General features: G+C 37.2%; 1 protein-coding gene across 1 annotated transcript; it reads right to left on the minus strand.

Annotated features, from left to right (window-relative positions):
* Positions 1–27347, minus strand: zgc:113516 (uncharacterized protein LOC541449 homolog). The gene is made up of 8 exons (XM_054619952.1): positions 26889–27347; positions 21073–21335; positions 19499–19651; positions 14052–14200; positions 13418–13501; positions 11480–11640; positions 7985–8058; positions 1–1656 (listed from the first exon to the last, which is right to left on the minus strand). Exons 1-8 carry the CDS (start codon positions 27027–27029, stop codon positions 1587–1589), a joined length of 1095 nt encoding a protein of 364 aa, XP_054475927.1. The 5' UTR covers positions 27030–27347; the 3' UTR covers positions 1–1586.
* Between the last annotated feature and the right edge of the window lie 382 nt (positions 27348–27729).

Raw genomic sequence — 27729 nt, forward strand, 5'->3', positions numbered from 1 at the left:
TGAATGTGATACTAACCTTTATTGTGATCAGCATTAATCCTGAAAGGAAAAAACATGACTCCACATTTATTAAAGACACACAGAAACTTTCCACCCTGGTTGTTCTCTTCAAATTTCAAAAAAGGAGGGTCTCTTGAGAGTTTCAACATAAAAATCGCCCAAAAATTGCCATATACAACAGGTACATTGAGGTTCAATGATTTGCTCATTGTCAGTGCTGGGGATCAAACCGCTAACCTTGAGGGACAATCCACTTTACCCACTGAGCTACAGCTGACCCTATAAACAAAGGTCCCATAGCTGGAATCAAACCTAGCACATTGCAGTAATGTGGTATGTGCTATAACCACTCGGGCTACGCTGGTGCTCAAATTTCTTTTTGAAATGGAGGTAAGTACATGGCATGGACTGGTAAAACAATTGAGGTATTGAAGTCTGCTAATATGCTGATGATTCAATTAATTTGTTGAGTTAGGTGATCTCTCAGCAGTAGTCGTTCAACTCTGCATTTCAAGTACTTAGTCAGGTGAACCCATGTAAATTATTTCTGAAGAGGTCTTCAAAGGAAAAGTAAGTTGAGTTAAGTTGAATTAACTTGAAATTTGAAACTTGTATATTTAGTTAATGAGAGAAAATAAGTTAACACGTTGATGACATGCAACTGATGATACATGTCCCCACAGTTATAGGCTAAAGTGTAAAACGTACCTTTTCAGAGGACTACAAAACAAAAAAGCAGCTGCAGTATTAAGTCAGAATTAATTAGAACCAATTCATCAATCTTACCCATTAATAAATCTACAAGCTGCTCTTGTGTTTGCCTTGCTATGGTACTGTGAAAAGGGTCCGTATGAGGTGAAATGAAACAGCAGAAACACTGTCAGTCAGTCAGTGAGCTAAAAAACTTTTACGGTTAAAACTTCTATAAGCTTTAACCTTTTTGCAATTTGGACAAAAGGCTGTCCTACTAAAATTAGGACCAAGTTGTGACATGATTTATACTGCACATAACCACACATAATTCAGAATACAATACTGTTAACACTGTATTAACATGCTGTTTTGGAACTTAAAATGGCAATTAATTTGCATTTCTCTTTGTAAATGTGCAGTATGCTGTATGATCGGTATACATCGTGTAAGGTAGATAAAAAGCAGCTTTTAAACAATAACCCCAGAGTTACAAATGTCCAGTAAGTTTTCCATCAGAACTGTGGTACACACTGAATAAGCATGCAAATAACCCTTAAGGGTTTTATGATCAGGCTCAGTTTTGTGGCTTTATGCAACTCTACTAAATGTGGGAACAATTAATGGGTTTTTGGCAGGACCTTCATCACCATGTGCCAAAAAGGCTTATCGGCATACAGGCTGTGGTAAAACAAATATTTTAAATAAATCACAATGATAGCAAAACATTATCACAAACTACAGCCTGAAATAACAATGGGGAGCACATTGCATTATATGCTTTAAATTCCACAGTGGATTTACATAGAATTGTACAATATAACCAAGAAGGACATTGGTAACTCTCGTAATGCTACGTCTGATTTAAAATATGCTGGTAATTCATCCTCAGTTATTTAGCTTATTGTCAATCCAAAATATTCCTCTTTCTTTTCAAAGTAGTAGTTGAGTCGTGCCATGGCATACCTGAGAATAGAAAAAAATAAATAATCAGAGAACACAAATTTTTCTGCATTTTTCTACAAAACTCTTAGTAAATAATGTTAAATCTGTTCACCCTCCACTGTCCTTGGAAGTTTATGGTGCATTTTTACAACGTATTGGCTTTAAATGGGACCGAGGACTACTGTTGCATTTAAGTCTCTCCTCAGCAGATCCACATTTTACTACAGTAGGATGGCTTTTTTGCCATCATACTAGCAGTCCCTTGTATTCATTATATGTGGTGTACATAAAGGGAAGTATTAACTGAATCTCCATGTAACTTCACCAGGTTTGGACACAAGAATTTGGGTTTGAGCAAAAGAGTTTGATCCATTAATTCAATAACATTTCATCTTCATCATTTCTTCTCTTGAGTCTCTTGATTTGGTTTCTTGGTTTCTGCAGTATAATCAAACTATATTGAAAAAATAATTCCTATGTGAATGCCACCCATAAAGAGAAATGAATACAGGGTTGGCTCATTCATGTGAACAGAGGAAGGGAAATAACTCTGGATTTGACTATTAATGCATTTTACAACTTTTAGGACTTCCTGATTTGAATATGGGCAACTCAAGTATACATTCTGTGAAGTTGATTCAAATAAAAAAAATGATGGTTTGATCAACAGACGTCTCATTCACAATGTAAGTCAATGGGAAAAAGTATTTTTTGGCCCCATGGAATTACATGACGAACTTGGAAGTCTAATTTCACCATTTGGACACGATGTAAGTCTCTATACACTTTAAAAAATATATATATAAATAAAATTTGAATAGTTTATGTTATTTATGTAGAAATAATATAGATAATTTAATATTTAGTCAGCATTTAATGTTTGTTGCATATATTTTAACTACCTGAACTTTTCTTTGACATATACAGTATGGCTTTTGACCTCCAGAGCTTTTCATTCACTAAGCTAGAACATATTTGGAGTTTTTATAGTATTCAGATATATCAATATCTCAGGATATGGATCACAACTTGTGTCTGCATCATCTTATCTTCAGTGTGCGAAATATGAAAGATTTAAAGCAAAAATATCTTCATCGTTAAAAGATGTAGACTCATCAGTTGAAGTTAAAGTCAATATACAGATATGTGTTTGTAGTTCACACCTCTGTTCTGCTAATAGCTCAAGGTGGGCACTATGTTTTTTGTTTGCAAAACTTGCATAACAATATAGCATCAAGACGCTATTCAACAGAGCCCCGAGTCTGAAAGCTGTGCCAAAGCCTCAGAACTTAACTGCGAGAAAAGTGGTTTATTATCGAACGCTTCAATAAATCTGATGTCTGAGTATGCTGCTGCCCTTGGCCATTATACTATACCCTTTGAAATTAAGTGAAGTTTCAAAAGCACAGAAAATGAAGGCACAGAGAGGAGTTTGTCCTTTAATCAGTGCTTTCACTGAACTCCTCAATGTCGAATCAGTTTTCTCTCTTTTATCCCACGGTGAGACAAAAACATAATTCAGACACATGCCTTTTAGTTACTTGTATTCCAACACTTTGTTCTTCACCTGTGTCTCTGGGTAAAAACTGCTCCCTAATTATTGTGTCAGAGTCTGACTTTTGTTGTTTGCTCTTTGCAATTTTTTTTGTAGACTCGTTGCTTTCTTGTAGTTTCTTTGCTTCACTTGCAGGTCACCTTTAGACAAAGAATTCACAGTTGTAGCTTGTTGATAGAGAGAGGTTGTACAGCATGCGTCTAACCCTTTGCAATTGGAAAGTAGGTGTTAAAAATTTGGGGGTAAAAGAAAAAGTAAGAAAAAGAAAATAAATCACTGGTGTTGCCCTGCTAGAGTCAGCACACCATTTTCACTTCTCTCATTGTGGTTTGGCAACACTCAAAAGGAATTTTGTCTGGACAGATTTTTAATAAACCATATGCTTCTGTGGATGATTGACTCACATCGCGAGACGAAGACCGGCTAAACCTGATTTGATGAAAGCAAAACCTGTCACTTGTGTAAAATCTTTGCTTCTGCTTTTCAAACTGAAAAAAGCTATGTTGGCTGTTATGCTATAACATCAAACATCTTTGTTAGGCAAATGATACGGTAAACATTATTTAGACTCATGTTTCAAATGTTTTAAATCTATGTATCTAAGCAGACTCACTCAGACGTTATACTACATCTCATCAATAATTAGCATTCAAATTGGCTAAGTTTGTGTGTCTGTAATTGGCTACAAATCATTTGTGGGGTAATTTACTCCACTTTGTTATACTATTATACAAATGTTGTTTTTGTAATTCCATCAACTTCAACAGAGTGATACGTTCCAATTCCTCATCAATTTAATTGGTCATGAGCTACAACCCTTCAGTATTTGGATCAAGAAGCTTGTGAAAAATAGTCCTATTAACTATTTATGTGAGTCATATAATTATGTGCTTTTATTCTTAAGGCAAGACGTCTCTAAACGTTGAAACATGGTATTTAGAATAAAAGACTGCCTCCTTAATTTGTGAGAAATACCATGAACAAGTTTTGCTTTTAGGCAGCTCTGTGCTATCAACCCGTTCACACTCCCAATCTTCTTATATACAGTCTATGCTCCCAACTCTTCAAAAAATGCTGCTTTGTAAGTGCTCCTCATTGTCGAACACCAACATTTATTTAGCATGTGTATATGCAACGTGTATTAATGTCAACCACGCTGTTTCCTAAATCGAACTTAGAGACTTGGAGACGCATTGGTGTGAGAATACGTTGCTATTATCAATGAAATTGCCTCAAACATTCAGTATTCTGACACTAGTTCTATTTTTAGGCTAAAAGTGTAAAAAAAAAACAAAAAAACCCATAATATTATATATCATAATAATATTATTATTTTATGGAAATTCAGATGGTTAAATTAAAAAGTGAAAAAAGCTTCAATATCAGCTTGTCAAATACAATAAAAACTAAATAAAATCACTGGTCATACCACTTTTTTCTGTTCACGTAATTACCTGTCGCACTCACACCCTTCATAAGCCGAATTATATTTGAGTATATCCATTTAAAAGAACAGCAACCTTCACTGGTGATCCCATTCAATTCCTATTTTTATTAAGGCTGACACCTAAAACTAGCGTGCTTAACATTTATCATCATCAGAGATGAAATTGAGATGTTTTTCTATTTAGCAGAAGTAGGGGAAAATGAACTCCCTCCAAAAGCAGGTATTCTATTTCACAATGTGCTTTTGTGCACAAATCCCTCAATTTTGCAGTCAGGCTATTCCAAACAGTGGGCCTCCTCCTCGTTCATTTCCTCATAATAATGTCTTTGTCAAATAACGGCTCACCTTGCCAACACGTCCACAAATCTAAACCGCTGACTCGCAGACTTTCAACACATGAATAAAATCATATAAGGAAAGTAAATATGGACGGGAGAGGGAGGGCGGGTTTGCATTCCCCTTGTGGCTCCCTATTGTCACATCTACATCTGGCCCTGGTTAAAGCACAAGGCCTGGGCGACGCCTGTCACTAGTTGGGAAGTCTGCAGAGATTTGGCTCAGGGGGATAACAGTGGAAGAACACACACACACACACACACACACACACACACACACACACACACACACACACACACACACACACACACACACACACACACACACACACACACACAGACTCTAACTTCCTATCTCTTTCCTCAAAAATAATGTTCATCACAAAAGCATATAGCAGCAATGTGTTGTGTGTTCTCTTTTGAGTTAAGGTAAGAAGAACTGCGTGGTGAAGCCAAGGGTAAGGTTGTGGTCATGTCAAGCAAGTTGAAGCTTTCATCATTCTATTCTGAATTAAATCGAAAGACTACATTTTAATGTAAACAAGGTCTTGCAGCAATTCACCTGCACAGAATAATCTCACAACCCTGCTTTTGATACATTCACTATACGCCAACAGCTCAGCACCAAAAGGTGGACAGAAGTCATCGGTTAGCATAAGAAAGTTAAGCGTCTAAAGAGACAGATGCTTTGTTGAGTGTTATATCTTGTTTAAGATAGCAAAAAATAAATTAAAAAAATTGGTAAACTAAAAAGCAATTCAGTTGAAGTTCAGGAAAGATCATTGAAGCCCTATTTGCACAGGATTATATTTTATTTAGTTTAGCAAATTCCACCGCAAATTACCTACCATGTTTTTTCAAACACAGAAGTCTTGTGATAGTAATATAAGTCCTGTGCAAATCGGTTTATTGGTGATTGGGGGTCTTATTTGTGTTCTCTGTGCCTTGTTTCTGCCTCTTTCCCAGTTACGAAATATGAACAGTATTTTGAGTGCAAATTCAAGGGGCTCATCTTGCTTAAAATAAAATAATAATAATAATAATAATAATAATAATAATAATAATAATAATAATAATAATAATAATAATAATAATAATGTAAACATTTTAATATCTTTAATTTAATTGGGTGTCAAGTGATATTATTTTCAGATGTTTCCATAGAGTTACAAGTGGATTTACTGGTTGTCAAACTGGACAAGCTACAGATTAGCTAAGGGGAGGGGACATTGGCTGGTGGTTGCTACACTTCTGCGTATATTGCTGCAACTTTGACAATTATAAGCAGATCTCTGGTGTTCACTTAAGGCCTGGTCCCACCAAACACCTGACTACTCGTTGGGATGGGGAGCTAACCGCTAACAAGCTAGCCAGTTGTGACATGCTAACACTAGTCAGTCCCAATATGTCCTCAAGTTTCTTTCATACTTCTGTGATGTGCCGTTTACTTAACACCCCCTTGACATTTTGCTCATAGGTTTTTACACAATTAAAATCCCCTGGTCATATTGTAGACAAGAGAAAAAAGGCTTAGAGAAGCTAACACGTATACTAACTTACTGAATGCTTTGCTATTAAATGTATGTGTAGATTGCTTTATGCTGTCTAAACAAATGACAAGGACGGTCTTATAAGGTTATGACTGTGGTGCTCACTGTCAATGTATTTAAATGAAAAGATGAAAGTCAGGAAACAAACTTGACCTTTGCCATCTACCTTGTTTCTTTCGTTACATCTTGATTGAATCCTGAAAGTAGTGTTAGCAAAGGGAACTAGTATGTATGTGTGTGTGTGTGTGAGAGTGTTTATGTATATGTGCAAATGTGTGTATTGGGAGACATAGTTGGCCGGGTAGTGATGCCTTTAAACCTGGTTCCCCATCGTTACTCTGAGCTCATTTAAGTCTAAAAAAAAAGGTAACCCGACCCTCACAATGCACTTTAGGACAACCTCAGCTGGCGGCTTAGAGGAGCAGACGTCTAGCAGGCGCATGTGGCCCAGCCAGGGATGAGAGACGTATATGTAAGGGAGGACCGACGGCATGGGAACAATAGTGCCTCTGTGCCTCGGTACCCCTCTGGATCACATTTCCTCCAAGGTCCAGATCGAAATGAGGCGGGGGCCCTGTCGCTGATCTAGCAAGCGAGCGGAGAAAGCCACACAGAGGGGAGGGTGCCGTATGTCAATAGTGATTAAGATCACGATCACAACTGTGGCGGGTGTGGGGCACACAGAGAAGGGAGGAAAAAGTGGGGGTGAAGGGAAACATTTCACCCTCCTGAACTTTATTGTCTGGTTGCTGGTAGTTAGGAATGTCTCCTGGACTTGTTTAAAGATGACTATGTGGATCATTATACATTCAAAAATCAAAAGATGTTAGTTTTGATTTCTTTAGAGCCTTTAAGATTCATGATTTGTGGTTTAAAAGTTAAGAAAGGTCGATCATTTCATATGTAAAATAAAGAAGAAGTGACTTGTGCTTGTCCTGCATGTTTTATGCTAGAGTCCAGATACACAGTCTTGAAACACAAGTGAGGGAAAAAAATATATTTCCACATGGACTCCGTTTACTGCAATTTCTCTGCCAAATTCTTTGTGAGGCAATCTTGATGAAGAACCTGTTTGTCTAAACATTGCAATAAAAAAGCAAGTGTTTCATATATTTTTACCCATTTGTGAATATTTTAGTGATGTATGATGCTGTTAAGTAATAAGGCGGACCCATTAAAATTGCCCTGAGGTTGTAATTTTCTTTTTGGATTTGTGTGTTTCTATATTAAACAGTTGCTGAGTTGGTGTGAATTTTAAGGTGGTGCTTAATGTCAAAAGGACGTCGATTTTAATATTAACAATTTTGTTAAGTGTCTATTTTGTGCAGTATTTTATATACAACAGCCATAACGCTTAAGGAAACGCAAACTATGTTTATACAAAGTCACAGCCAGACACACTCCTGCAACTGTGGAAATGAACCATCTACTCCATTTAAAAAGCATTCATCAGAATACAAACCTTAGGAAGTCAAAGTCAATCGAGGAAAACCGTGATTGCAGGATGGCCCAAAGACCCCAGAAGAAGTTTGATGCCTGGTGGTAGAGAAAGAAAAAATGTTTTAAAGGAACATACTCGAAGTGTCCATGCTTAACACTTTATTATTGACTAGTTTTCAAAGCATTACATTACCAAATGAAAATACATTACTTGCTTAAGGGTAATCCATAACAGTGGACATGATTTTATTGCTGTCATAATTGCTGAGTGAAGCAGTTGAAGTAGTGGCCAAATCATTAAATTAAAGCACGACAGAATGTGTGTGTGATAGGTACAGATCACTCAGCATGCAATTCCCTCCTTGGCAAGTTCTTAAATATGAAGCACATTTGGAGTAATATTCTGGGAAAAGATCTTAAAAGTAAAGAAAAAACTTATATTCTATTTTTGTTTTAGCGAAATGACCAGAAACAGAGGTCCACACTTGGTTGGAGCAGCTTGATGGTCCACTGTGGGTAACGTAGGAATATATGTGTGTTTGTGTGGAGTCGTTATTGTGGGGACATGAATCTGTTTACACAGTGGGGACGCGCCTCACTTATGAGGACAAACTGAACAGCCCCATTACGTAAATCATTACAGTTACATTTCTGAAAGTAATGAAGACACGTGTGTGTTTTATTGGAACTACAGCAGTAACATTATAGAATCCAATGTGAAGTGTTTGCATGTTCAGTACAATTCTTGATGTTGTCTGTAAGGGAATGGCAGGAAGAATGTGTGACTGACATGCAATTCTCATGCACCCTTTTGATAATCCAATTAAAGCTTCAAAAGCACACTTCTTCTTGCCCTCCTGCAGGTCACGACGGGGTCAGATGTCAGCGTCTTCAGCATGGCAAATTATGGCTGACAGAGACTGAATTGTAGCCAACTGAATGACAGACTTGTTAAATACATGCCGATATAGTCCATGATACACTTTAAGGACTGGAATATGTACAACAAGTGTTGCAGATTGTTCTAAATCAAACATCACAGTTGCTGTATGGTTTCACAAACTTTGTTTTTCTTTGATGTTTTGCTACATTTCCCTGTGCCACAGAGCAGAACTGTAAAAACACACTTCAGTGACCTCCAGTTGTCGTGTTATAACTGCTCCCATAACTGCTGCTGCATGCTGCTGCCAGCTGCACGCTGCTCCGTCAGAATGACAAACCTCTGTATTGAATGGTTCCCTCCTTAATGGCTTTGCTCACTTAGGCTTGCGGACTTCCCTGCCTCCATAAATTTCTGTTGTTCTCCACCCTTATTGTAAATCTTCATGGTAGGACCACTAATAGCAAGTCCTAATAAGATCCAGACAGACCTCTGTTCTGCGGCCCAGTGATATAATCACATTTTTATTTGATAATCAAATAAAGGGTGGAATGAAATACTTGAAGAGCAATGTGCGGTTTTCCCAGTTTTTTTTTTTCCTCTCCCTGGCAGATTTTCATCTCTAATCTCTGTCTTGAGTTGGAGAGAGATTGAGCGTGTTTCCATTATGATAAATAACTGCTCTCCATTAAGAGAGCATTAGTCTAACACTAAGCAGAGGACGTCAGTGAGAGGGAGCCATTGAGAAAAATGGGAGATGGGAGACGTGTGGGCAGAGTGACATCACAGAGCCGCGGGCTTTAGCCTCAACATCACGGGGGATCCCTGTGGGGGAGGCGAGTCGTAAAGACCCCACGGCGTCTTGGCACAGTTTGCCAGAGATTAAGATTCGAAAGAGGCAGCTTCACGCCGCAGAGCTTTGGCAACGGGCCAGAGTTTGTCGATGCCACACAGCAGAGCCACAAAGCGTCCTTCGGTGCAGACTGGTTTTCCTTGGTTTTGACTATTCATCTGTATTCTCATTTACTAAGCATTAACTAGAGCAGGAATTCAATGTAGTTTGATTATTCAAAGCAATTACCAAGGGATATGACAGCAATACAATTCATGAAAAAAACAACACAAAAATATTAAAAAGTATCCGGTTGAATTGATGATTATAACAGTTGTTGGAATTTTTCCAAAGCATGTTACGCATTATCAACTATATGATCTGGTTTACCAGAGGTGATTAGAAACAATAAAACCGTGATGAAATCTGTATGGTGCAAATAATTGAGTCGAAAACTGAGTGGACACAACTTCCGATTGATAATGGATGCAAATAACGACGAATCATTTGATTTCTAAATTGTCAGAAAATAGTGAAAAATTTCCCGAAACCCCAAAATCATTTTAATTACTATCATTGAAACCATAAGCAAATATCACATTCAAGGAGCTGGAATAAGTAAATATTTTTGCATTTCTGCTTAAAAAAATACAAAACAATTAATTGATATGAAAATTGTGCCACTAATTGTTTCATTTTTTTTTTTATAATTACCTTTCAAATGATTCATAATATTATTAAGGTACTATTGGATATCTTTGATATTTTGAGTATTTTGTCTCGTGACAAAGGAAAACCAGTAATAAAAGTCTTTGAGTATGAAATTTAATTAGTGAATTATTGTGAATAAACATTACATTTAGTGGCTAAAATGCCTCCATTTGTGGATATTTTCAAATGGAGAAGTTTCAACTCAGTTCCTTGAAATTATGGAGAATAGAGCCTGTGATTTTCTCAGTTGTCAGTTATGAGTATCCCTCATTTTGACACACGGCTCGTCAAAACGAGTCCAGTTGGAAACTTGGCTTGTTAAGCGTCCGTGATCAATTTCTCCCACTTTCCTCGAGTCAAGAGTCCTCCTCGGTTTGTCATAGAAAATCTGATTTCAATCAACATGATGTTATCGTCTCTCTCACTCCATCCCGGGCTTCATTTTCTTTCCCCATCTCTCACTTCTCCCTCTCTGTTATTTTGGCCGAGGCACGACTTATTTAAAAAAAAAAAAAAAAGTAAAATGCTTCCTCATCATTTCTGGGCTATTTCAAGAGACATTCACACCACCTCAAAATTGGTCAGGACAATTCTGCATATTGTATTGAGCAATGAAAGCACTTTTAGGCAGATAGTCCAGCACCACTTGAGCCACCAAAGAATGAAAATTGTGGTCATAAGAAAAATAATTTTGGCTGCTGTCTTTCATTTTTTCCCCTTCGGCAGTTTCTAATCAACTCAGATGGAGTCCATCAAACTTTGAACAGTGGTGGGTCAGCCGTGGATCGGGTTTTTTTTTTTTTTTTTTTGGGGGGAGAGTTTTGTTTTTTTTCTTTCTGGGAGCTGGAAAAGTAAATTGTTAAAATGTGATGGTGAGGTGTTGCCACTCTGTCATTTCAGAAGTCTGCACACATACGGATATTGTTGAAATGAACACACTAATCTCATAATATTGAGATATTTGAAGACCAGAACTTAAAAAAAGGAAATAACTTGAGAGATTTGTCACTTTCCAAAGTCTTTCCAAAGTGTTGAGGCTCTACATAATGACATATTTCAACATTTCAACAAAATCCCTGGAAGCAGACACTTACCAGAGAGAATTTGCAGACTTGAATGTAGAGCTGCGTAACTTCTGCCTCTGTAACAGTGACCTCGTGTCCTTTGCTGTGCTTGTAGCTCTCCAGATAGGCCGTCAGCCAGTCTCTCTGCAGCTCCAGGCTCGGGTAGAGGCTGTAGTTCACATCATTCACACCTCAAAAAACAAAACACACATATGCACATACTAGTGGAACAACTGTCAGTGTTACAATTCAACACAATGCCTAAACTAACTGACAGTTTTGATGATTTGCCACAGAGCTCAATCAGCTCAACTCTTCAGCCAAAACTAGTGAGATCCACATGAATTGTTCCAATTATTTGTGAAATTAAAGATATTCTAAGTTTAGAAGGGGAACTGGACGACAGCACTTTTGGTTGAACACTGATTTAAAATCTTAGTGAGGTTGATATGATGCAAATGAAGAGTCATAAAGTGTCTGGACGTGATTGTCATTGTCCCAGTTCTGGCAGAAAGGGATAAGAACTCCAACTAATGATTATTTTTATTATCAGCTACTTAAGTTGAATTTTTTGCAAATTATCTGTTGTTTTTAAAATGTCAGAAAATTGTAAAAAATATTATTATTATAGCTTTAAATTCTATGTTAATTCATTTTTATGACTTTAATGTCTCACATGCAGTGGTCTCAGTTTGTCAAATTGTTAAATTGCTGAATTGCTTTTGTCTTTTCTGCTGTTTTTAATGATACACACTTGTTCTGTCATACTTTTAGCTTATCAGTCATCTGTGAAGCACTTTGAACTGAACTAACCTGTATGAAAGGAGCTATACAAATTAAGTTTGATTGATTAGTCACTACTTAAGGAACTTTTTTTTTTATTTGAGTATTTCCATTTTATGCCACTTTATAATTCTAATAAAATAAACTTAACTGAATTACAAAAGAGTTTAAATAGGAAAACATTATGATAACCTTGTAAAATATGATATATTATTGTAGAAACTGAAACAGTCTAATGCTACTCAGACATTAGTACATCAGCAGTAATAATCTATTAATAAAATGATATATCACTCCATATTTTGTGCTTCAAATGTTCTATACTTTAAGTAGATTTTGCAGTACAATCTTTGAAACTGGACTATCACTTTTAACAGAGTATTCTTACAATGTGCTCTACTACCTTTACTTAATTAAAGGCCCTAATGAATATGTCCTCATCACTGCATACTGTATATTAAATTGTACAATATACCAGAAAGAAAGATGCATGGAAATTGGATGACACGTACAACATTTCAGTTTGAAAATTTATTTGAACGTTTTAAGGGATCTGTATGCTGCAAATGAAGGAAAATTGTTTTTGCTGTTCTGATAATTGATTGCAGTTAAGCTGTATTGTCTCCTTATCAACAGCAACATAAAAATGGATTTATATGCTGTCACTAAAAAAAGCATACAACCAATTGTGTGCCTATTTGTGTGTGACTATGCTTCACTCCAGCCACAATTTGGCATCATGATAATTCAAGGATTGGACCAAGTTTGCACAGTTGGCAAGTGCTGTCAAGAAATCTTACATTATATGCCCTTTCAGAACTATCTCAAAAGTGATAAATTGATGATTGTTCCACAAATGTTCAACTGAACCCTGTAAAGCTTTGCTGTAACACAGCTGGTACATCAAAGCCACGTTTATCACCGTGCAGAATACGCACTGAATACAGCAATTTGTCTTGGCAGCATCAGAAGAGGGATGGTTTCATGGTACATGATGGCAGAATGATAAAATGATATCATAGTCAAAGAGTCAGGACAAACTGGACAATGATTCTGCATACCACTTACTGTATATATACAAGTTTTACTTCACTCAATATCCCACATTAGGCAATCTTATATGTTCCGGCCATGAAACAGATTTGGAGTCAAATTGAACTTCTTTTCATCACAACACAGACCTACCAGCAAATTCATTGAAGTGATTGCCAATATCGAAAGCCTGGTAGTTGTAATCGGCGTACTCGTAGTCGATGAATTTCACCATTCCTGATGGAGAAGGAGAGGGAAAGTAGAGAAGCAGCGGTTACCAGGACAACATGACGAACACATCTTAGGTATGGTTCTATATCTGACGACTCTCCCTCCTTTTATTCAAAGTACGGAACCTTGTGGGAGTCAAAGGAACAAGGAGTCTCTTTTGACTGAGAGTCACCCTGGGCATCCTTGTAAAATATGTGAGAAATAAAATCACAATAAAAAAAGGATACTACAAATAAGGTAAGACATTTAATAAAGTTCAAACACCTTTTCAGTGGTGCAAAGGTTCGCCTCTGTATGTAAAATAGTATGAATATACTCTGTAAGCTGCATTATTTCAAACTGATGAAAAGAAACACATTCATCATTGTCATCATCATAGCATTAGCTTTAGCAATAGACTCTTGAATCACAGAGCTACAATTAAAGAGTTTAGCATAAGTCAGTGATGTATTCATTTGCCTTTATAGCGTCTGATTAATGGGCTGCCACACTAGCTCATTTCAGTATAATATGCACCATGTCTTCAGTGTCAGTGATGTGCACGGCTGTTCCTCACCCTCTTTGTGGTTGTAGATGATGTTTTTTGTCAGGAGGTCATTGTGGCAGAGGACGGTCGGCGAGTCAATCTGCGAGAGTTGTCTCTTCAATGACTCCATTTCAACTGACAACATCTCAAAGCTGGGGAACTCTTGCAGAGCCGCGTGACTGTAAGAGGGAAAAAAAAAATTACTTTTCTGCCTTTTTCGTCGCAAGAGGCAAGGCAATGAAAGAGGGCTGTCTTTGCTTAACAGGCGTTTGGGCACATTGGCGGCACAGTTCAACGTTCGTGAATACCACCTTTGCCAGTGTGTGATGTTTTTTTTTTAATATATATATATATATACACAAAAGGCTGCAAAAAAGACAAGAGCTTCAATTTAGTTTGAATCACTGTAGCTGACAAATACACCACCAGTGAGTTTCATATAATTCACATATTTTTTATCATAAGACAGGTGTCATCATTATTCAGCAAATACAACTTTCCAAACATCCATTATAGGGTTTAACTAAAAGGATAGAATGTTACATTTAATAAAATAAAATAAGTTGTGTTTTTGTGAACACCCTTTGCTTATTTGCATATCTAACTGCAGCCCCAGTGGCTTATTGCACTGCGAAGTATTGACTTTCACACATTGACAGTCGTAAAAGATGTTTTTCAGATTTTTTCTTGACTTAATGTAGCACTACTTATTTAACTTGTACCCTTGCTTCTTATTTATTAGAATTCAGCCTTTCCTTATGGCATATGTAACCCAGCTTGTACCATTGTGTGACCTGCTTTTGTAGATGTGACGAATGAGGGAGGTCAGTGATGGAACAAGTAGAAGAAAGAATGTATACATTGATACTGAATACAAATACTGTACTTAATAAAAGAACAGAAGTATTATCTGCAGAATGTACTAAAGGTGTCAAAAGTAAAAGAACATACCCTTTTTTATATTGTTATATATTATATTATTGGAATGTGACTACTGATGCATTAACGTGGAGGTAATATTTTGCTGTTGTAGTTGGTCAAGAAGGATTTCAACACAAATTTAATGTTGGGAACTTCAACCTGTAGCAATATTTCAAATAATAACATATAAGATGATCATGTGTTTTGTTTGACAGACAGTCACATGTCACATGTATTATATTTAGCTCTAAAAGCTGTTGAAAAGTACATTTTAACAATTAAAGTAACTATAAATACATTTGTAAGGTTTTGTAAGTATGCCTCACTTTAAAGTGGAACTACCATGTCCTATGCTTCTTCAAATGTTATTGTGAAGGCTCAATCTAACCAGGGATTTTCCCTAACACATGGTTACTCACCTGCCTTTAACAATTGTTCACCCTAAAAGAATTTGAATTGTCTGGCTTTCAGCAGTGTGTTAGAGTCCTGTGGTCTGGTCTAATTGCTGTTTTAGAGGGTTGTCTAGCACAGAGAAACAAAGACTTCATGCAATTATTCTTAAAAATCCAGGATTGGATCATAAAAGTTAGTTACATGAATCTTAATATTGGCCTTTAGATATACTTATAGGTTGATGGAGATTTGAACATTTGACATATTATTGAAAGAAAGTGTTTGTACAGAGCAGCTGAGGGGGAATACATCCAAAATAAACTTGGATAAATGGAGGGAAAACAAGACTTTCATGATGCAGTTGTCTGGGAGAGTACAGATATGTAAAAACCAACTTTCACACAAATTCCTCACTTTTCTTCACAGAGCAACGTGTTTGTAAACTAAAGCAGTTCGACGTGCCTTATTGAGAGGTTACATGCCTTGTTTTCACTCCGTTGATTGCTCGATCTATCACAGAAGGCACTAATGTCCTTGGACGTCAGTGCAAAAAATGCACCTGGAAGAAATGCTGTGCAAGCATCCGTCTCTTAATTAATTTCCATGTTTCCTTTTCAGCCGTCAGGCCACGATAAGAGGTTAGTTTAAACAGTGTTATTTAAACACTACCTATTTATCCGTGGGGGAACAAACAGACGCTCCGGTATTATACACACTTGTAGACATCATTTAGTGAGGCCTGTAAGGAACGCACAATAAAAGCAGAGGAGCGAGGCCTTGTTTATAGTCGGGACACAGAGGACCTTATTCAACTCCTCCTACACATCCTCAACAACACAACTCATTTTTGTATCTCTCATTCACTCAGTGCTTCCTGCTGTGGATAGACCAAAGATCAATGAAGGATTTTTTTTGAATAAAAACACCTTGAGATTGTTGTTCCTGCAGAAAAATATGCAAGAATATACATTCCTTTTAAAATATCTGCTCAAGTTCTGACCTTTTTTAATATGTTATTTGACTTATTCAACCTAAATAGTGAAAATACTGTAAAGTTAATTTCCAGTAGCAATTTCAGAAAATCTCAGCCTGCCGTATAGCTGTCAAGAGTGTTTGATTCACATCTACTCGCCTATGAGATGTTGTGTTCCTTAAAAATCAACCCCCTCTGACATGCACCATTTATCCATCTCTTCTCCAATATGAATTAAAAAACACAGATGAATGGTGAATCACCCCGATTCCTTTTCAATCCATCCACTGCTTTAACTTAACATACTGACTTTTACCATAGAAAACCTGCGATTACTCCGGAGTCAAAAGCTAAATAAAAGACTTTCATTGACTTTAAATGGAAACCTGTCGTCTTGCCATCAGATCTTTTCCTCTCTCCTTGCTGTCCTTTTCATGAGAAACAGTTCGTCAAGTACATTCAACCTCCTGCTCCTTGTCGAGTCTCTGTAAGGTAATTAGTGGAATTTCCTCTTCTGGCGCTTCATTATCAATGTGCCTTATTTACATATGATTTCAAACACCAGCCGAGCACTGATTTTTTTCTTCTTTTTTTTTTCCCTTTTTGCAGTTTTATGTGATATGCGGGAGTGCAAACGGGAGACGTAGCAGGGGGCCTTTGGGAGAAGAAGAGGTTGCACTCTAGCTTTCCATTGCCTTTCTCTCTTTTCTCTCCCATCTCTGACTTCTACTGTGCCCTCCCTCTCCGAACCTTGCAGCTGCTGCAGCCTCTTTCTCTCTCTCTCTCTCTCTCTCTCTCCTTCTCTGTATCTGTCGCTCTCTTTGCACAGCGGGTGGCTTGAGAGCTGAAGACCTCCTCTGCAGGTGCAGCCTCTTCCTGCTCTCTCTCTGCCTTTCTTTTACCATTTCCTCTGAAGAACACATTCATACCAGCACTCGTACATTCTCAAGTACAAAAGTTGCTCTAATGCCTGTTTAAAATCACTTTTGCTTTTTGTTCATTCTTGTCAAGTCTTCTGTGTCAGTCACACACACACCTTAGATTATGCTGCAGAGTTCTTTCCATCACTTTATCGACTTAATCCTAATGATTTATATTTTCCTGATTATCATGAGTTCTTCTGTGCGTCTGTGTTCGAGCGGCTTTTGGACTGTGTCAAGTCCCTCAGTCACACAAATGTCTCACAATATAGCACCATCTATTGGGCCTCTAAATGTGGTGCAGCCTGCTTCTGTAGACAAACATTACAGTGAGTAATGTCCTGATTCATCCATAAACTCGTCACTTTTGGTATCACATTGTATGCAAAGCCATCCCTTGTACAAACCAGGAGCTTAAACAAATTGTGATTCTCCTCTATGTGTCTGCTGTGTGTAAAACGGAAGATTTAAAAGGTCAAAAAAAGTTAGATGTAAGATTTAACATTAATAAAACCAAAATCTACATAATCTGTTGAGATGTTAAAACAATGAAACAATGCTACATTTCACTCTATGTGCCTTATGCTGGAAGTAGTTTCTTTTTGCAGCATTGTTGGTTGAATTTCCAACATGATGTCAAATTCAAAGATTGGACTCAATCAATATTTCTTTCAGCTTGCTTGAGGTAATTTAAGGTTATTTTAGTGAATTATAGATAATGATATTGTCTAAAAGTACAATCATTATTATCTTAAATTGATACTGTCTATCTTGTAATAATACGATAAAAACAATTCACTCAGTTCCACATGATTTCCTCCTGAAGCAAAGCAGAAAATCTTTAGATGTTTTATGGGCTCAGTAAGGGATGTGCTCTAAAATAAATGGATTTATAATGGAATAGAAAAAAAAACAGAAAATACAGACTTAAAAAGAGAGTAGTTGTCTTCCCGATGACAAAGAAGTTAAGTCACACTGGCTTTCCCTTAGGCCTTTGTGGGACTTTTGTCTTTCTGAATCCAGAAAGCTTCAACTCCTTATCATAAGAGTCTCCTCCCTCATCCCTTTCTTTAATGGATGACTCAAAGAAGAAACTCTGTGTTTTTCTGAAGCGACGCAGAGACTCTAGGGCTGCCAGCGTCGGTTTGCTTGGACTTCCGACCCCTCCGCCGCATACATAAACAAGGTTGAACGTTTGACCGATAAGGGAGAGCTCTGCAGGAAGCTTGTGGACGAGCGTCTGTTTCTTTGTAGTGTCTGGACGGACCCTCTCACCTCTCATCCCCTGACCCCTGTCAGAGATAACGCAATGTCACTGCCACGGAGGCCCCTCCCTCGCCTCATCCCGCGGACCAATAACAGCTCGCACTGACGGCCTCCATCCCCAAAGGTGGGGGAGGTGAATGGGCAATTTGAGTACAAGTTGTTCAGTTACTTGAAAAACGTAGGTGTGGGGAGGAGCACTGAGGGCAGATTTGAGAATTGTACATATGGCATGTAAAAGAAAATGATAAGGGATCAGTGGAAGTGCAGCTGCTTAAAAGATAGAGATGTGGAAAATGTTGCTGGTTTCTTTCAAATGGATGAATGCGAAAATAACTACCACTGAGGTATTTTACCAGTGAGGTTATTCTCAAAGAACCAGCTCAGTGGGTATTTGTTCAAAACAGAAGTTATTAATTGACATCTCTCTTCTCTCACTTATACATTAATTTAAACCCTTCCTACACCTGATTGGACGGTTGTCCATTCACTAAGACCCACCCTCTTAATTACTGTTGCTAACCTGCAGTTTCCAATGATAAAGGTGGCAGTCTAAATCTACATTTCCCAGGCAAAAATTGCACAGTAAGAAATTACTTGACAGCGTATCGACAAGTCATCTATGCAGCTTTTTATATATATATATATATATATATATATATATATATATATATATATATATATATATATAGTAACCTGTAACTAATGTTGTTAGTTAATGATGTTTTCCTTTGTTCTTTGAGGTTTTGATGAATTAGGTTAGAACTGTTATAAAGCTAGTTTGTCAGACGTACTAATGTTTTCAGTTCATGTGAGGGCAGATAAACACAACGATTAATCACAGTCCCTACACTTACAGACTTCCATACAACCAGACTTCTTTTTGGATCCAGAGGAGTCGCCCACCGAAGGCCATCAAAGACAATGCAAGTTTAAGGCATGTCCACATTGGCTTCACACTTCAGATATCTAAAACACATTAAGATGATTTTTTTCAAAGGCTGTACCTCTTCCTGCAGCGCTGCAAAGCCGTGCTGCTGCTGTTACTGCTCTGCACCAGTGTCAGAAAGTGGGACATTTTTGTCCAGAGAAGAGGTTCAACAGGCGGACCACATTTTGGCTGGATGGAGTGGATTCTCCCAATCTCTGCCGCGATCAATCTGCAGAGAGAAAACATTTTCTCAGATGAGCCTGGCCCGACGCTGTTATTGCACAAACAACCATTATCAGAGTAGAAACACAACTCCCTTTCCATTTAGCGCTCTTATCTTGTTCTTCTTCTCAAAAAAATGGGCCTTGTTGCATTCGTGACCTTTTGACTACTTGAGTGCTCGTTCTCGAGGCATCTTAGCCGTGACATAAAGTTTTTCTGGGTATTCCCCACAGAGGCTATCAGGCAGAGCAAGGTTGATTGATGTGAATCGTGGCCCCGGCTGTTCAGCCTTGGCTGGCTGTGTTGTGTCCTACTGTCCTGTGGGGAGAATAATGGTGCTGGTCTGTTATCGCGGGAATGATGAATGAACCCGGGGGCAGGACTAAACAACATTGCTCAACATGAAATATGACTTAAATAATTAAAAAAGGAAAAACACCTGCATCAGCACAATGGAGATTGTTAACATACACACGCCATACACACAAACACATGCCCTCCAACAAACGCTAACTGTTTCCTTAGAAAACATAAATGGCCAAGGTTTCACATTACTCTCAATAAACCTGTTGCATTTTTACAGATTGAACACTAAATGGACCTTGAAATAATCAGCATTTATTTGCTATTTTTGTGTTTATCTATGATGTTAATGTCATTGTATGCCCAGCTGTCATACGATATGCAACTGTGGTAACAAATGTCTTTACTGACATATTAGGTTTTAATTTTTAAAATAAAAAATAAGAAGTTAAATAATAAATTCAACAATGGTATGCTATATTATTGCACATTGTGAACACATTGTTTTTTATAAAATGATGTAATAGTAATACATTTATTTGGTGTAGATGACAAAGAAAAGTCAGTTGAATAAAGGAAATCTTTACAGAAAGTCAATGAAATGCATATTTTAAACAGTATAAAGGGTTCAAAATTGTCCAGTTTTCTTTTTTTGATAAAATATATATTTATTTATTTATTTATTCAAGGACTTTAATTTAGCAATTTTTTAAAGTGCTTTTATTTTGAAAAATGTAAACATGTATTGACATAAAACATGAATTAATTTTTTCTTTATTAGTTCTTTTTTAATGTTTAATTATTTTAAACAACAATAAAAAAAAAAATAGTAATGCAAACTTAGAGGTAATACTGATTCTCATACCATTTTTGAGAAGTCTTAAATGTGACCATCAATAGTTTTCAACAATTAACCTTTCTTTTCCTTTTATAACCAAGTTGCTGAACAGGACGATGATCATCATATTGCAGTTCCCGCATCGCTGTGAATGTTGAAACTATGGGTCTCTGAACCAGGACATTCCCCAAAAAAGGCACAAACATGCTCTCATCACACAGTCTCTGATAAAATCAACTTTACACTATCAATAAATAAAAAGCTGAAAAGCTGTTTGAGGCAGAGACCTGTAGATGGAGGGTTGCCGGAGCAGCCCATCGTCCAGCACCTTTCCTCTTATAAACTCGTAGCAGATGCCATTCTGGAAGCTGCAGTAGATCTGTGGACCACACCCGTGGGCGTGGAAGACCTGGAACATCTCCACCTCGCGGTCCCTGTTCACGTAGAGCTCCGTCATTCTGCCGTAGAGTCGCACCAGAACACAACCGGGCTCCTGGAGAGAAGCCACGTAGCAGCCAATCAGCTGGTTGGTGATGCCTTCTGTGAATTTCTGGAGGGACAGAAAAATCAAAAGAGAAATCAAATAAATAAATCTGCTTATCTGAAGTACAACATGTGACAACATCCAGTTACCACCAAAGAGTCCAAAACACCTAAATCAACACCGCAACGTTGTTAATGAATGCCTATGTGTAACTTAACAGTAAAAAAAATAAAAAATAATAATAATAAGAAGAAGAAGACTGCCACAACACAACCTTTTGTAAAAACAAGGATTTTTCTTTGTGATGGCATTCATAATATTACAGACGTGGACAATACAATTACAGCATGCTCTAACCATTCGTGTCTGTGTAACAGGTGGTCACACTCTTATTTTGTAACTATTGTGCAAATGAAATATGTGCAGAGCTCAATGGGTCACTCTCCAAAACCACAGTCTGAGTTACTGTTTATTCATGATGATGTTGGATAAATCCCACTAAACATGTTTGCACTCAGATCTTATGTAAATAAATGCAATATGTTTGGTTTCAGGACTCTGGATTACAGCTTTTGGGAACATATCAATTTACAGGCTGCTAGTTTACTGCTGTTACGGATCATTTAGCTGAAATGTTATACTGCCCTTCAATTTAAGACAAAAGCAAAAAAAATAAAAAATACACAGAAACAGAGATAATATACTGTCATAATCTACTACTGCTCCAAGGTTATATTCTTCTTTTGTTTCAGTCATTCATTCATGTGTTTCCTGTTATATTTGTAACTCTAATAACCTAATCTGAAATGTAGCTGGTAACTATGGCTCAGAAATAAATGTTGCAGGTTAAAAAGGACAATTTTGGAAATTAAATGGAGGAGAAGTATAAAATATCAAAACATTAAAATGTGAAAGTGTGCTTGGTTACATTCCACCATTGAGAATCACGTGTTTATGCCATAATTAAGCTATATCTATTCATTATTCAGATATTAAAGGTACAGCTATATGTATCATAAAAAGGAAAAGTGAAAGTAACGTTTCAGTTAAAATAATGTGATGTTATACAGCAAGATAATATGCAAGGCTGGATTACCAACTGAGCAAAGCGGATAAAAGGGAGCCCAGACTCCCATGTGATCATTTGATTAATGGAGTCATGCAGAGATGAAGTATTTTTGTGGGCGGAAATTAGCATTGCACTGGTTCCCTCGACAAAAAGCCAATGGAATTTTCCATTGGATTTTGATTATTGAAGAAAATGAGCTCTATGTAGCGCAAGTAAACACAACAAGGCTTTGAAGGAGGACTAGTCGAGCTTGACAGTTTCGTTTTTTTAGACATATAAATGCTTGTAACTTCACAAAAAAGGTACTGATGTATTTCATATCCCTGAAAATGACTTTTAAATCTCTTAAGCCTGTGTTATTCAAAGACCTTATTTCAGGCATCAAATTAAAAACCCATAAAAAAAAAATTGACTTCAAGACAAGGAAAACAGAAGTGCAAAAATGCTATTTCCCCTTCAGGTTTTAGGACTCTTCCCCCTGCAATCTATTGCATATTTGTAAGAAATTTCCCAACTTGAAAGTATTGGTAGAATATTAACCAGGAAGGGTCCTGCATGTTTAGCTAATGTTGAGGCCTTGTCTTGTAGTGAGACTGTGTGTCAAAAAAAATATATTTATAAAAATGAATGTAAAATTAAACACAGAAAAAAACAGACACAGGTACATGCAACAGTAATGACAGACGTAGAACTGTAGACACCTGCAGCCTGAACTTGTTGACACTAAAGATCACACTTCCAGTGTAGCCGGTGCGGCCCTGTGTGTGTACACAACAATACCACAGCGACCACTGTTTGCCTGCAAAGGCCCATGGGACATTTGTTGTCATTCAGCGGTTTCTCAAAGTCTCTCATTCTCTCTCAAGTCTCCATGGCATTCTCCGAGCCTCAGATTGGCCCTGCACACAGCGGTTTTTCATCTAGATGGAAAGTGAACAAACATGCCCACCTTGACATCGGATCAAGGATTCATATAGTGGATGGAAGGCCACTTGGATACTTTCCTCTGGTTTTGACATTGTTATCAAACTAACCTTTGTCTCTGATCTGCACATATTATTTTTACATGAAAGTTTTTCTGATGTACTGCGTTTTATTTAATAGATAAAAACATTTATTGTCATTTAAAAACAAAAACTCACTCTCATTTCGTTACATATAGAGATGTAGATTACAGCATGTGTAACTAAACTGCTTTTATACAATTTCTGAAACAAGCCATGCAAATACTTGCCTCTGCCTTATATTATTCATTTTATGTTAACCCCATTGACATCGTCTCTTTCAGTTTTTGTCTTGTATTCCTTTTGTTTTTAATTTCTTTTGAAGCTAAAGTGCATGTTGAGCACTCGAATTGCCTTGAATTGTATCTATTGTTTGTAAAAAAAAAACAAGAGCAAAGGTGAAACACAAGATATAACAAGCCTCACATACAACACACTTTAAAGCACAGGTGTAACAGGAACAGCATGTCCTTCCCCTGAATACACTGTATATTCAAACAGATGAACACAATACATCATTAAAGGGACTGTCGAGTCTTTGTGTACACTCGTGGACCCGGTGTAGATTGAGAGGTCACCCACCCAATGTGCTGTCACCTAACAAACATAAACCCTATTTCTCTGAAAGATTGGACCTTGTGTTTGCACATGGGACCAGAATGGGATTATCCAGTTCTGAACAGATTCTCTGACAACACTACACATCTGTTCCCAGGGTTGACATAATAAAAACGTCCACTTCTGTTGTCCAGTTGCCTTGGTTTCTCTGCTGGTTTTTATACGTAAGACATGGTCACCACTTTCCATTTTAAAGCATATAGATGGCAATATATCTTTGTCATTGTCAAGAAATCCCTGTCTCTCTATCTGTCCCTCAATACTCTCAATACTATTTTCCCAGCCTGTTGGAACCCAGTCGGATGAAAAGATATTGGCATTGTACGTGTCTAAAACCACAGGATAAATGAAATGTTGACATTTCAATCATACGCTTTATCAGCCTTGTAATACGCTTGCAAAAACGCCTAGCTACGTAGTTAACGTTGTGAATTGGTTAGTTTAAGGATTCAAAAATACTTGGTTATGGTTAGAAAAAAAGATCCTGGTTTGTGTCAAAATAACTCAACAACCGTAAGAATGTGACTAGCCTAAATAAATATCTATACTGCCCTTAGTGGACATTTTTATACCAAGATAAGGCAATAAGCGACAACAATGCTAAGTAACAATTGGTCTCCTGGGTGAAAGTCCTGTGTTTGATCATTGTTATTATGCCATGTCATTTTTAAACCATATAACTTTCAATAACGGTTGCTTGACATGCGTCGCTTGCTGTACTGCGTCATTTGCTCGACTGAATGTCAAACACATTGACATTCATCTTATCCGTGTTTTGCAGAAATGTACAATGCCAACATTTTCCGCACCATCTGGTTTCTACTAGAGACATAAACCTATGAAAACGCCTCCCAAATGTACTACTTTAAAAGGATAAATAACGTCCTTAAAAAGCTTGGCTTTGTCTTTTTGGCAAACGTTACTGAAGAAAATAGAACACTTATTGGTTAATTATTTTCAGCTGCAAATTTGATGCGCTAGTGAATATATACAGCAGCAGGAAGGTGTACATGGGATCCATTGGATGTAAGCTGCAGTCCTTGTTCATTATAACAAAGGAACACTATATGTAAATATATGCAGGCACTTTTTATAAATCTTTCACAGTAACATAAGCATGGAATTGTGGTTTTTTTGAATTGTCAATAGACGATTACAGTGAAGTTAATTCAAACTACATCCTAAACAATGTTGACTAATAGAGAGGAAGGTAGCATTAGTCACTCTGTGTGCAATTTAAGCAAGTAAAATAAACGGCACTGTGGGTTGCTGGGAAATGCAGACAATATGGTCTGTCTGTTCTGCAGTGACGTTCAGTTTAATATCCCACCAATCTCAGTCAAAACTGCAGTTCGTAAAATACTACTCCAATAATATTAAAACAAGTTCTCCCCGGTTTATGAAGGATCTTTTTACAGCAGCCGTGAGGAAAGATTGCTCTGTGGAACGGCTCAAATTGCAGTTACACAAAGGGTGAAACACCAGGAATTGAATTTTATATCCCCTGTGAAGACAAGAACCTCATTGTAAGTCTACACGCTTAAACAACTCGGATGTTTTATGAGAATGAGTGTAGGGAGAAAATATTTAATTTAAAGTTGATCTTTTTTTGCTTTGCTTTCGTCCACGCAGGATTTTTTCTTAAGATACAAAACAAACACAATTTGAAGGACAGAAACTATTTTCGAATGTCACAGTGACATGTCATGTGTTGTCATGTGACATATTAATGTGACATTCAACAGCTAAATTAGAATTAGGGTTGCATAGTCCAAGTCTGTCTCCTAAAAAATTATACTACTACTACTATACTACAGTTTTGTAGTTTTAGGAGTAAGGGCTGCACAGTCTGTACATATGCAGTAAATTGAAGTGAAAGTTGACGGTGAACCTATTGTAAAAGTAATATAGTTGAGTAAAATCATTGCATTATATAAACAAAATATAATTAATGAATCCCAATCATTCTAAGTTTAAACACTTGCTAGAGATGACTAAAATTTAGAGATCTGCTGCACTTTTGACGTCATCATCATAACACCTAAACATGAACCCCAAACTCTGACTTTTCTTTACAAAGCGGTGCCCATAGGAGATAAGCATTAAATAATTTAAATAAAAAATGTCTGACACTCAATCAGTATAATATGGGGTGATCAATTCACAGGAAGAGACATTTATCCGAACAAGCTTTATACAACCAACCAAACCACAATCATGGACAGATGATACTTTAAAATGAGATACAGTGCTTTTTTATTGACCCAGTTGCAAGGAAAAATTTTTGTCATGGTCATAAGTTGTGCATTGTATGTTTCTGTAAACCACAGGATACGTTGAATCTGGATGTCTTTGCATTCTGTCAGAGCAAATGACAAAGTACAGCGAGCAACGCACAAACTCGTGACATAGAGCAACCTTTATGGAACAAGTGAGTCATTACACTAGAGTGGGCAGAAAGGGTTAGTGGATGGATAGATTAAACAAACAGTATTCTCACCAATGTGAAACCAAAAGAAAACATTGACTTTGCACTTGTTACATAAAGCTGTTAAGTAACACTTTAAAGTAACGTTAACATTACGTTCAAAAGTCCACTAAGAGAGATTGTCGTTTATTTATGGTAGTTACATTTTTACGTAGTGTTTTACATTGATTTGTGAAAACCATGGTCTTTAACTGACCTTAACCAAGTAGTTTTGTTGCCAAAAACCCTACCTATCATTTCACAACATTAACCACGTGGCATTGAGAGTTTCAGCATTGGAGATATGAGGCGGATATTACACATATTCAGGAAACGTTTTGTGATACGGAAAGGCGAAAATTTTACGTATAATGTGGTATGCAGAAACGCAGAATTTATTCTAGCACACGGATTGCTATTACGGTCATTAATGAATCACGTAGACACAAACATTCACTTGCCTTCATCTGAATGTCCTGTGCCCTCCAATGAGGACGGAGTCTCCTGAGGAGATCCAGGATTCCTCTTTGAGGTTCATGCTCATCAATTTGGAGGTCCACATGGAGAAGCGGATTCCCAGCGCTAGCAAACCGACTGTTCATCTTCAAAAATGCAGATGTGAAGTCTTCGATTTTACCCCCGAAAAGTTTGAGATCTAGAACTTCTTCAGAGACTTTTGGACCAAAGTCCCACTCAGACCATCAAAACATCCTACAATGGGGGTTGGATCTTGAAACAGGATAAACCACAAAAAAAAAAAGCAAAACAAACCTGAGTGAGGTATAAAAAATCGTAATGATTGTGATGCAATCCACAACAAAGCTCTGACATCTGCTTTTGTCAGAACAATTCAAGAGCCATGCTTGGTATTTGCATGTCACTCAGTTGTCCACTTGTGTGTCCAGTGACTCAGCTGTCCGGCTTGCTTATCAGGGGCCAATGTTCCTATGGGCATCTTCAACCCCACTCTTACAGTTTACATATTAACCACTGGTGCATGGAGTTCATCTGCGCTAGGAACATGTAGTATTAAACAAAGTTAAATGAGAAACGTATCTTGGAAAAACAAACGTTGATTTTGAGGCTCTGCAATGAAGTGCAGGGAAGTTTGTTCTACAGTAACCTTCTTCTACTTTTATTTACTTACTCATTCAACCACACCGCATCAGTCTTTTAGAAAAATGCCTGGAAATATATCTTAATATAATAATGGGAAATAAAAAAATGCTAAAAGATGTAAATAAGTCACTGAAAATTGAAATATATCATCTTTATCTTTTTTGAAATTGCTACTACACAGTT

Source organism: Anoplopoma fimbria, chromosome 19, assembly GCF_027596085.1.
Source record: "Anoplopoma fimbria isolate UVic2021 breed Golden Eagle Sablefish chromosome 19, Afim_UVic_2022, whole genome shotgun sequence".
Taxonomy (NCBI): Eukaryota; Metazoa; Chordata; class Actinopteri; order Perciformes; family Anoplopomatidae; genus Anoplopoma; species Anoplopoma fimbria.

Bases quoted from the DNA above. Each gene is read 5' to 3' on its own strand.
- zgc:113516 (XM_054619952.1), bottom strand. From the start codon at position 27,029: ATGAACAGTCGGTTTGCTAGCGCTGGGAATCCGCTTCTCCATGTGGAC. The intron at 21,336-26,888 runs GCAAGTGAATGT...CTGTCCCTCCAG, and splicing joins CACAGGACATTCAGATGAAG to AAATTCACAGAAGGCATCAC. The intron at 14,201-19,498 runs GTACAGCCTTTG...TCCCTCTTACAG, and splicing joins TTGCAGCGCTGCAGGAAGAG to TCACGCGGCTCTGCAAGAGT.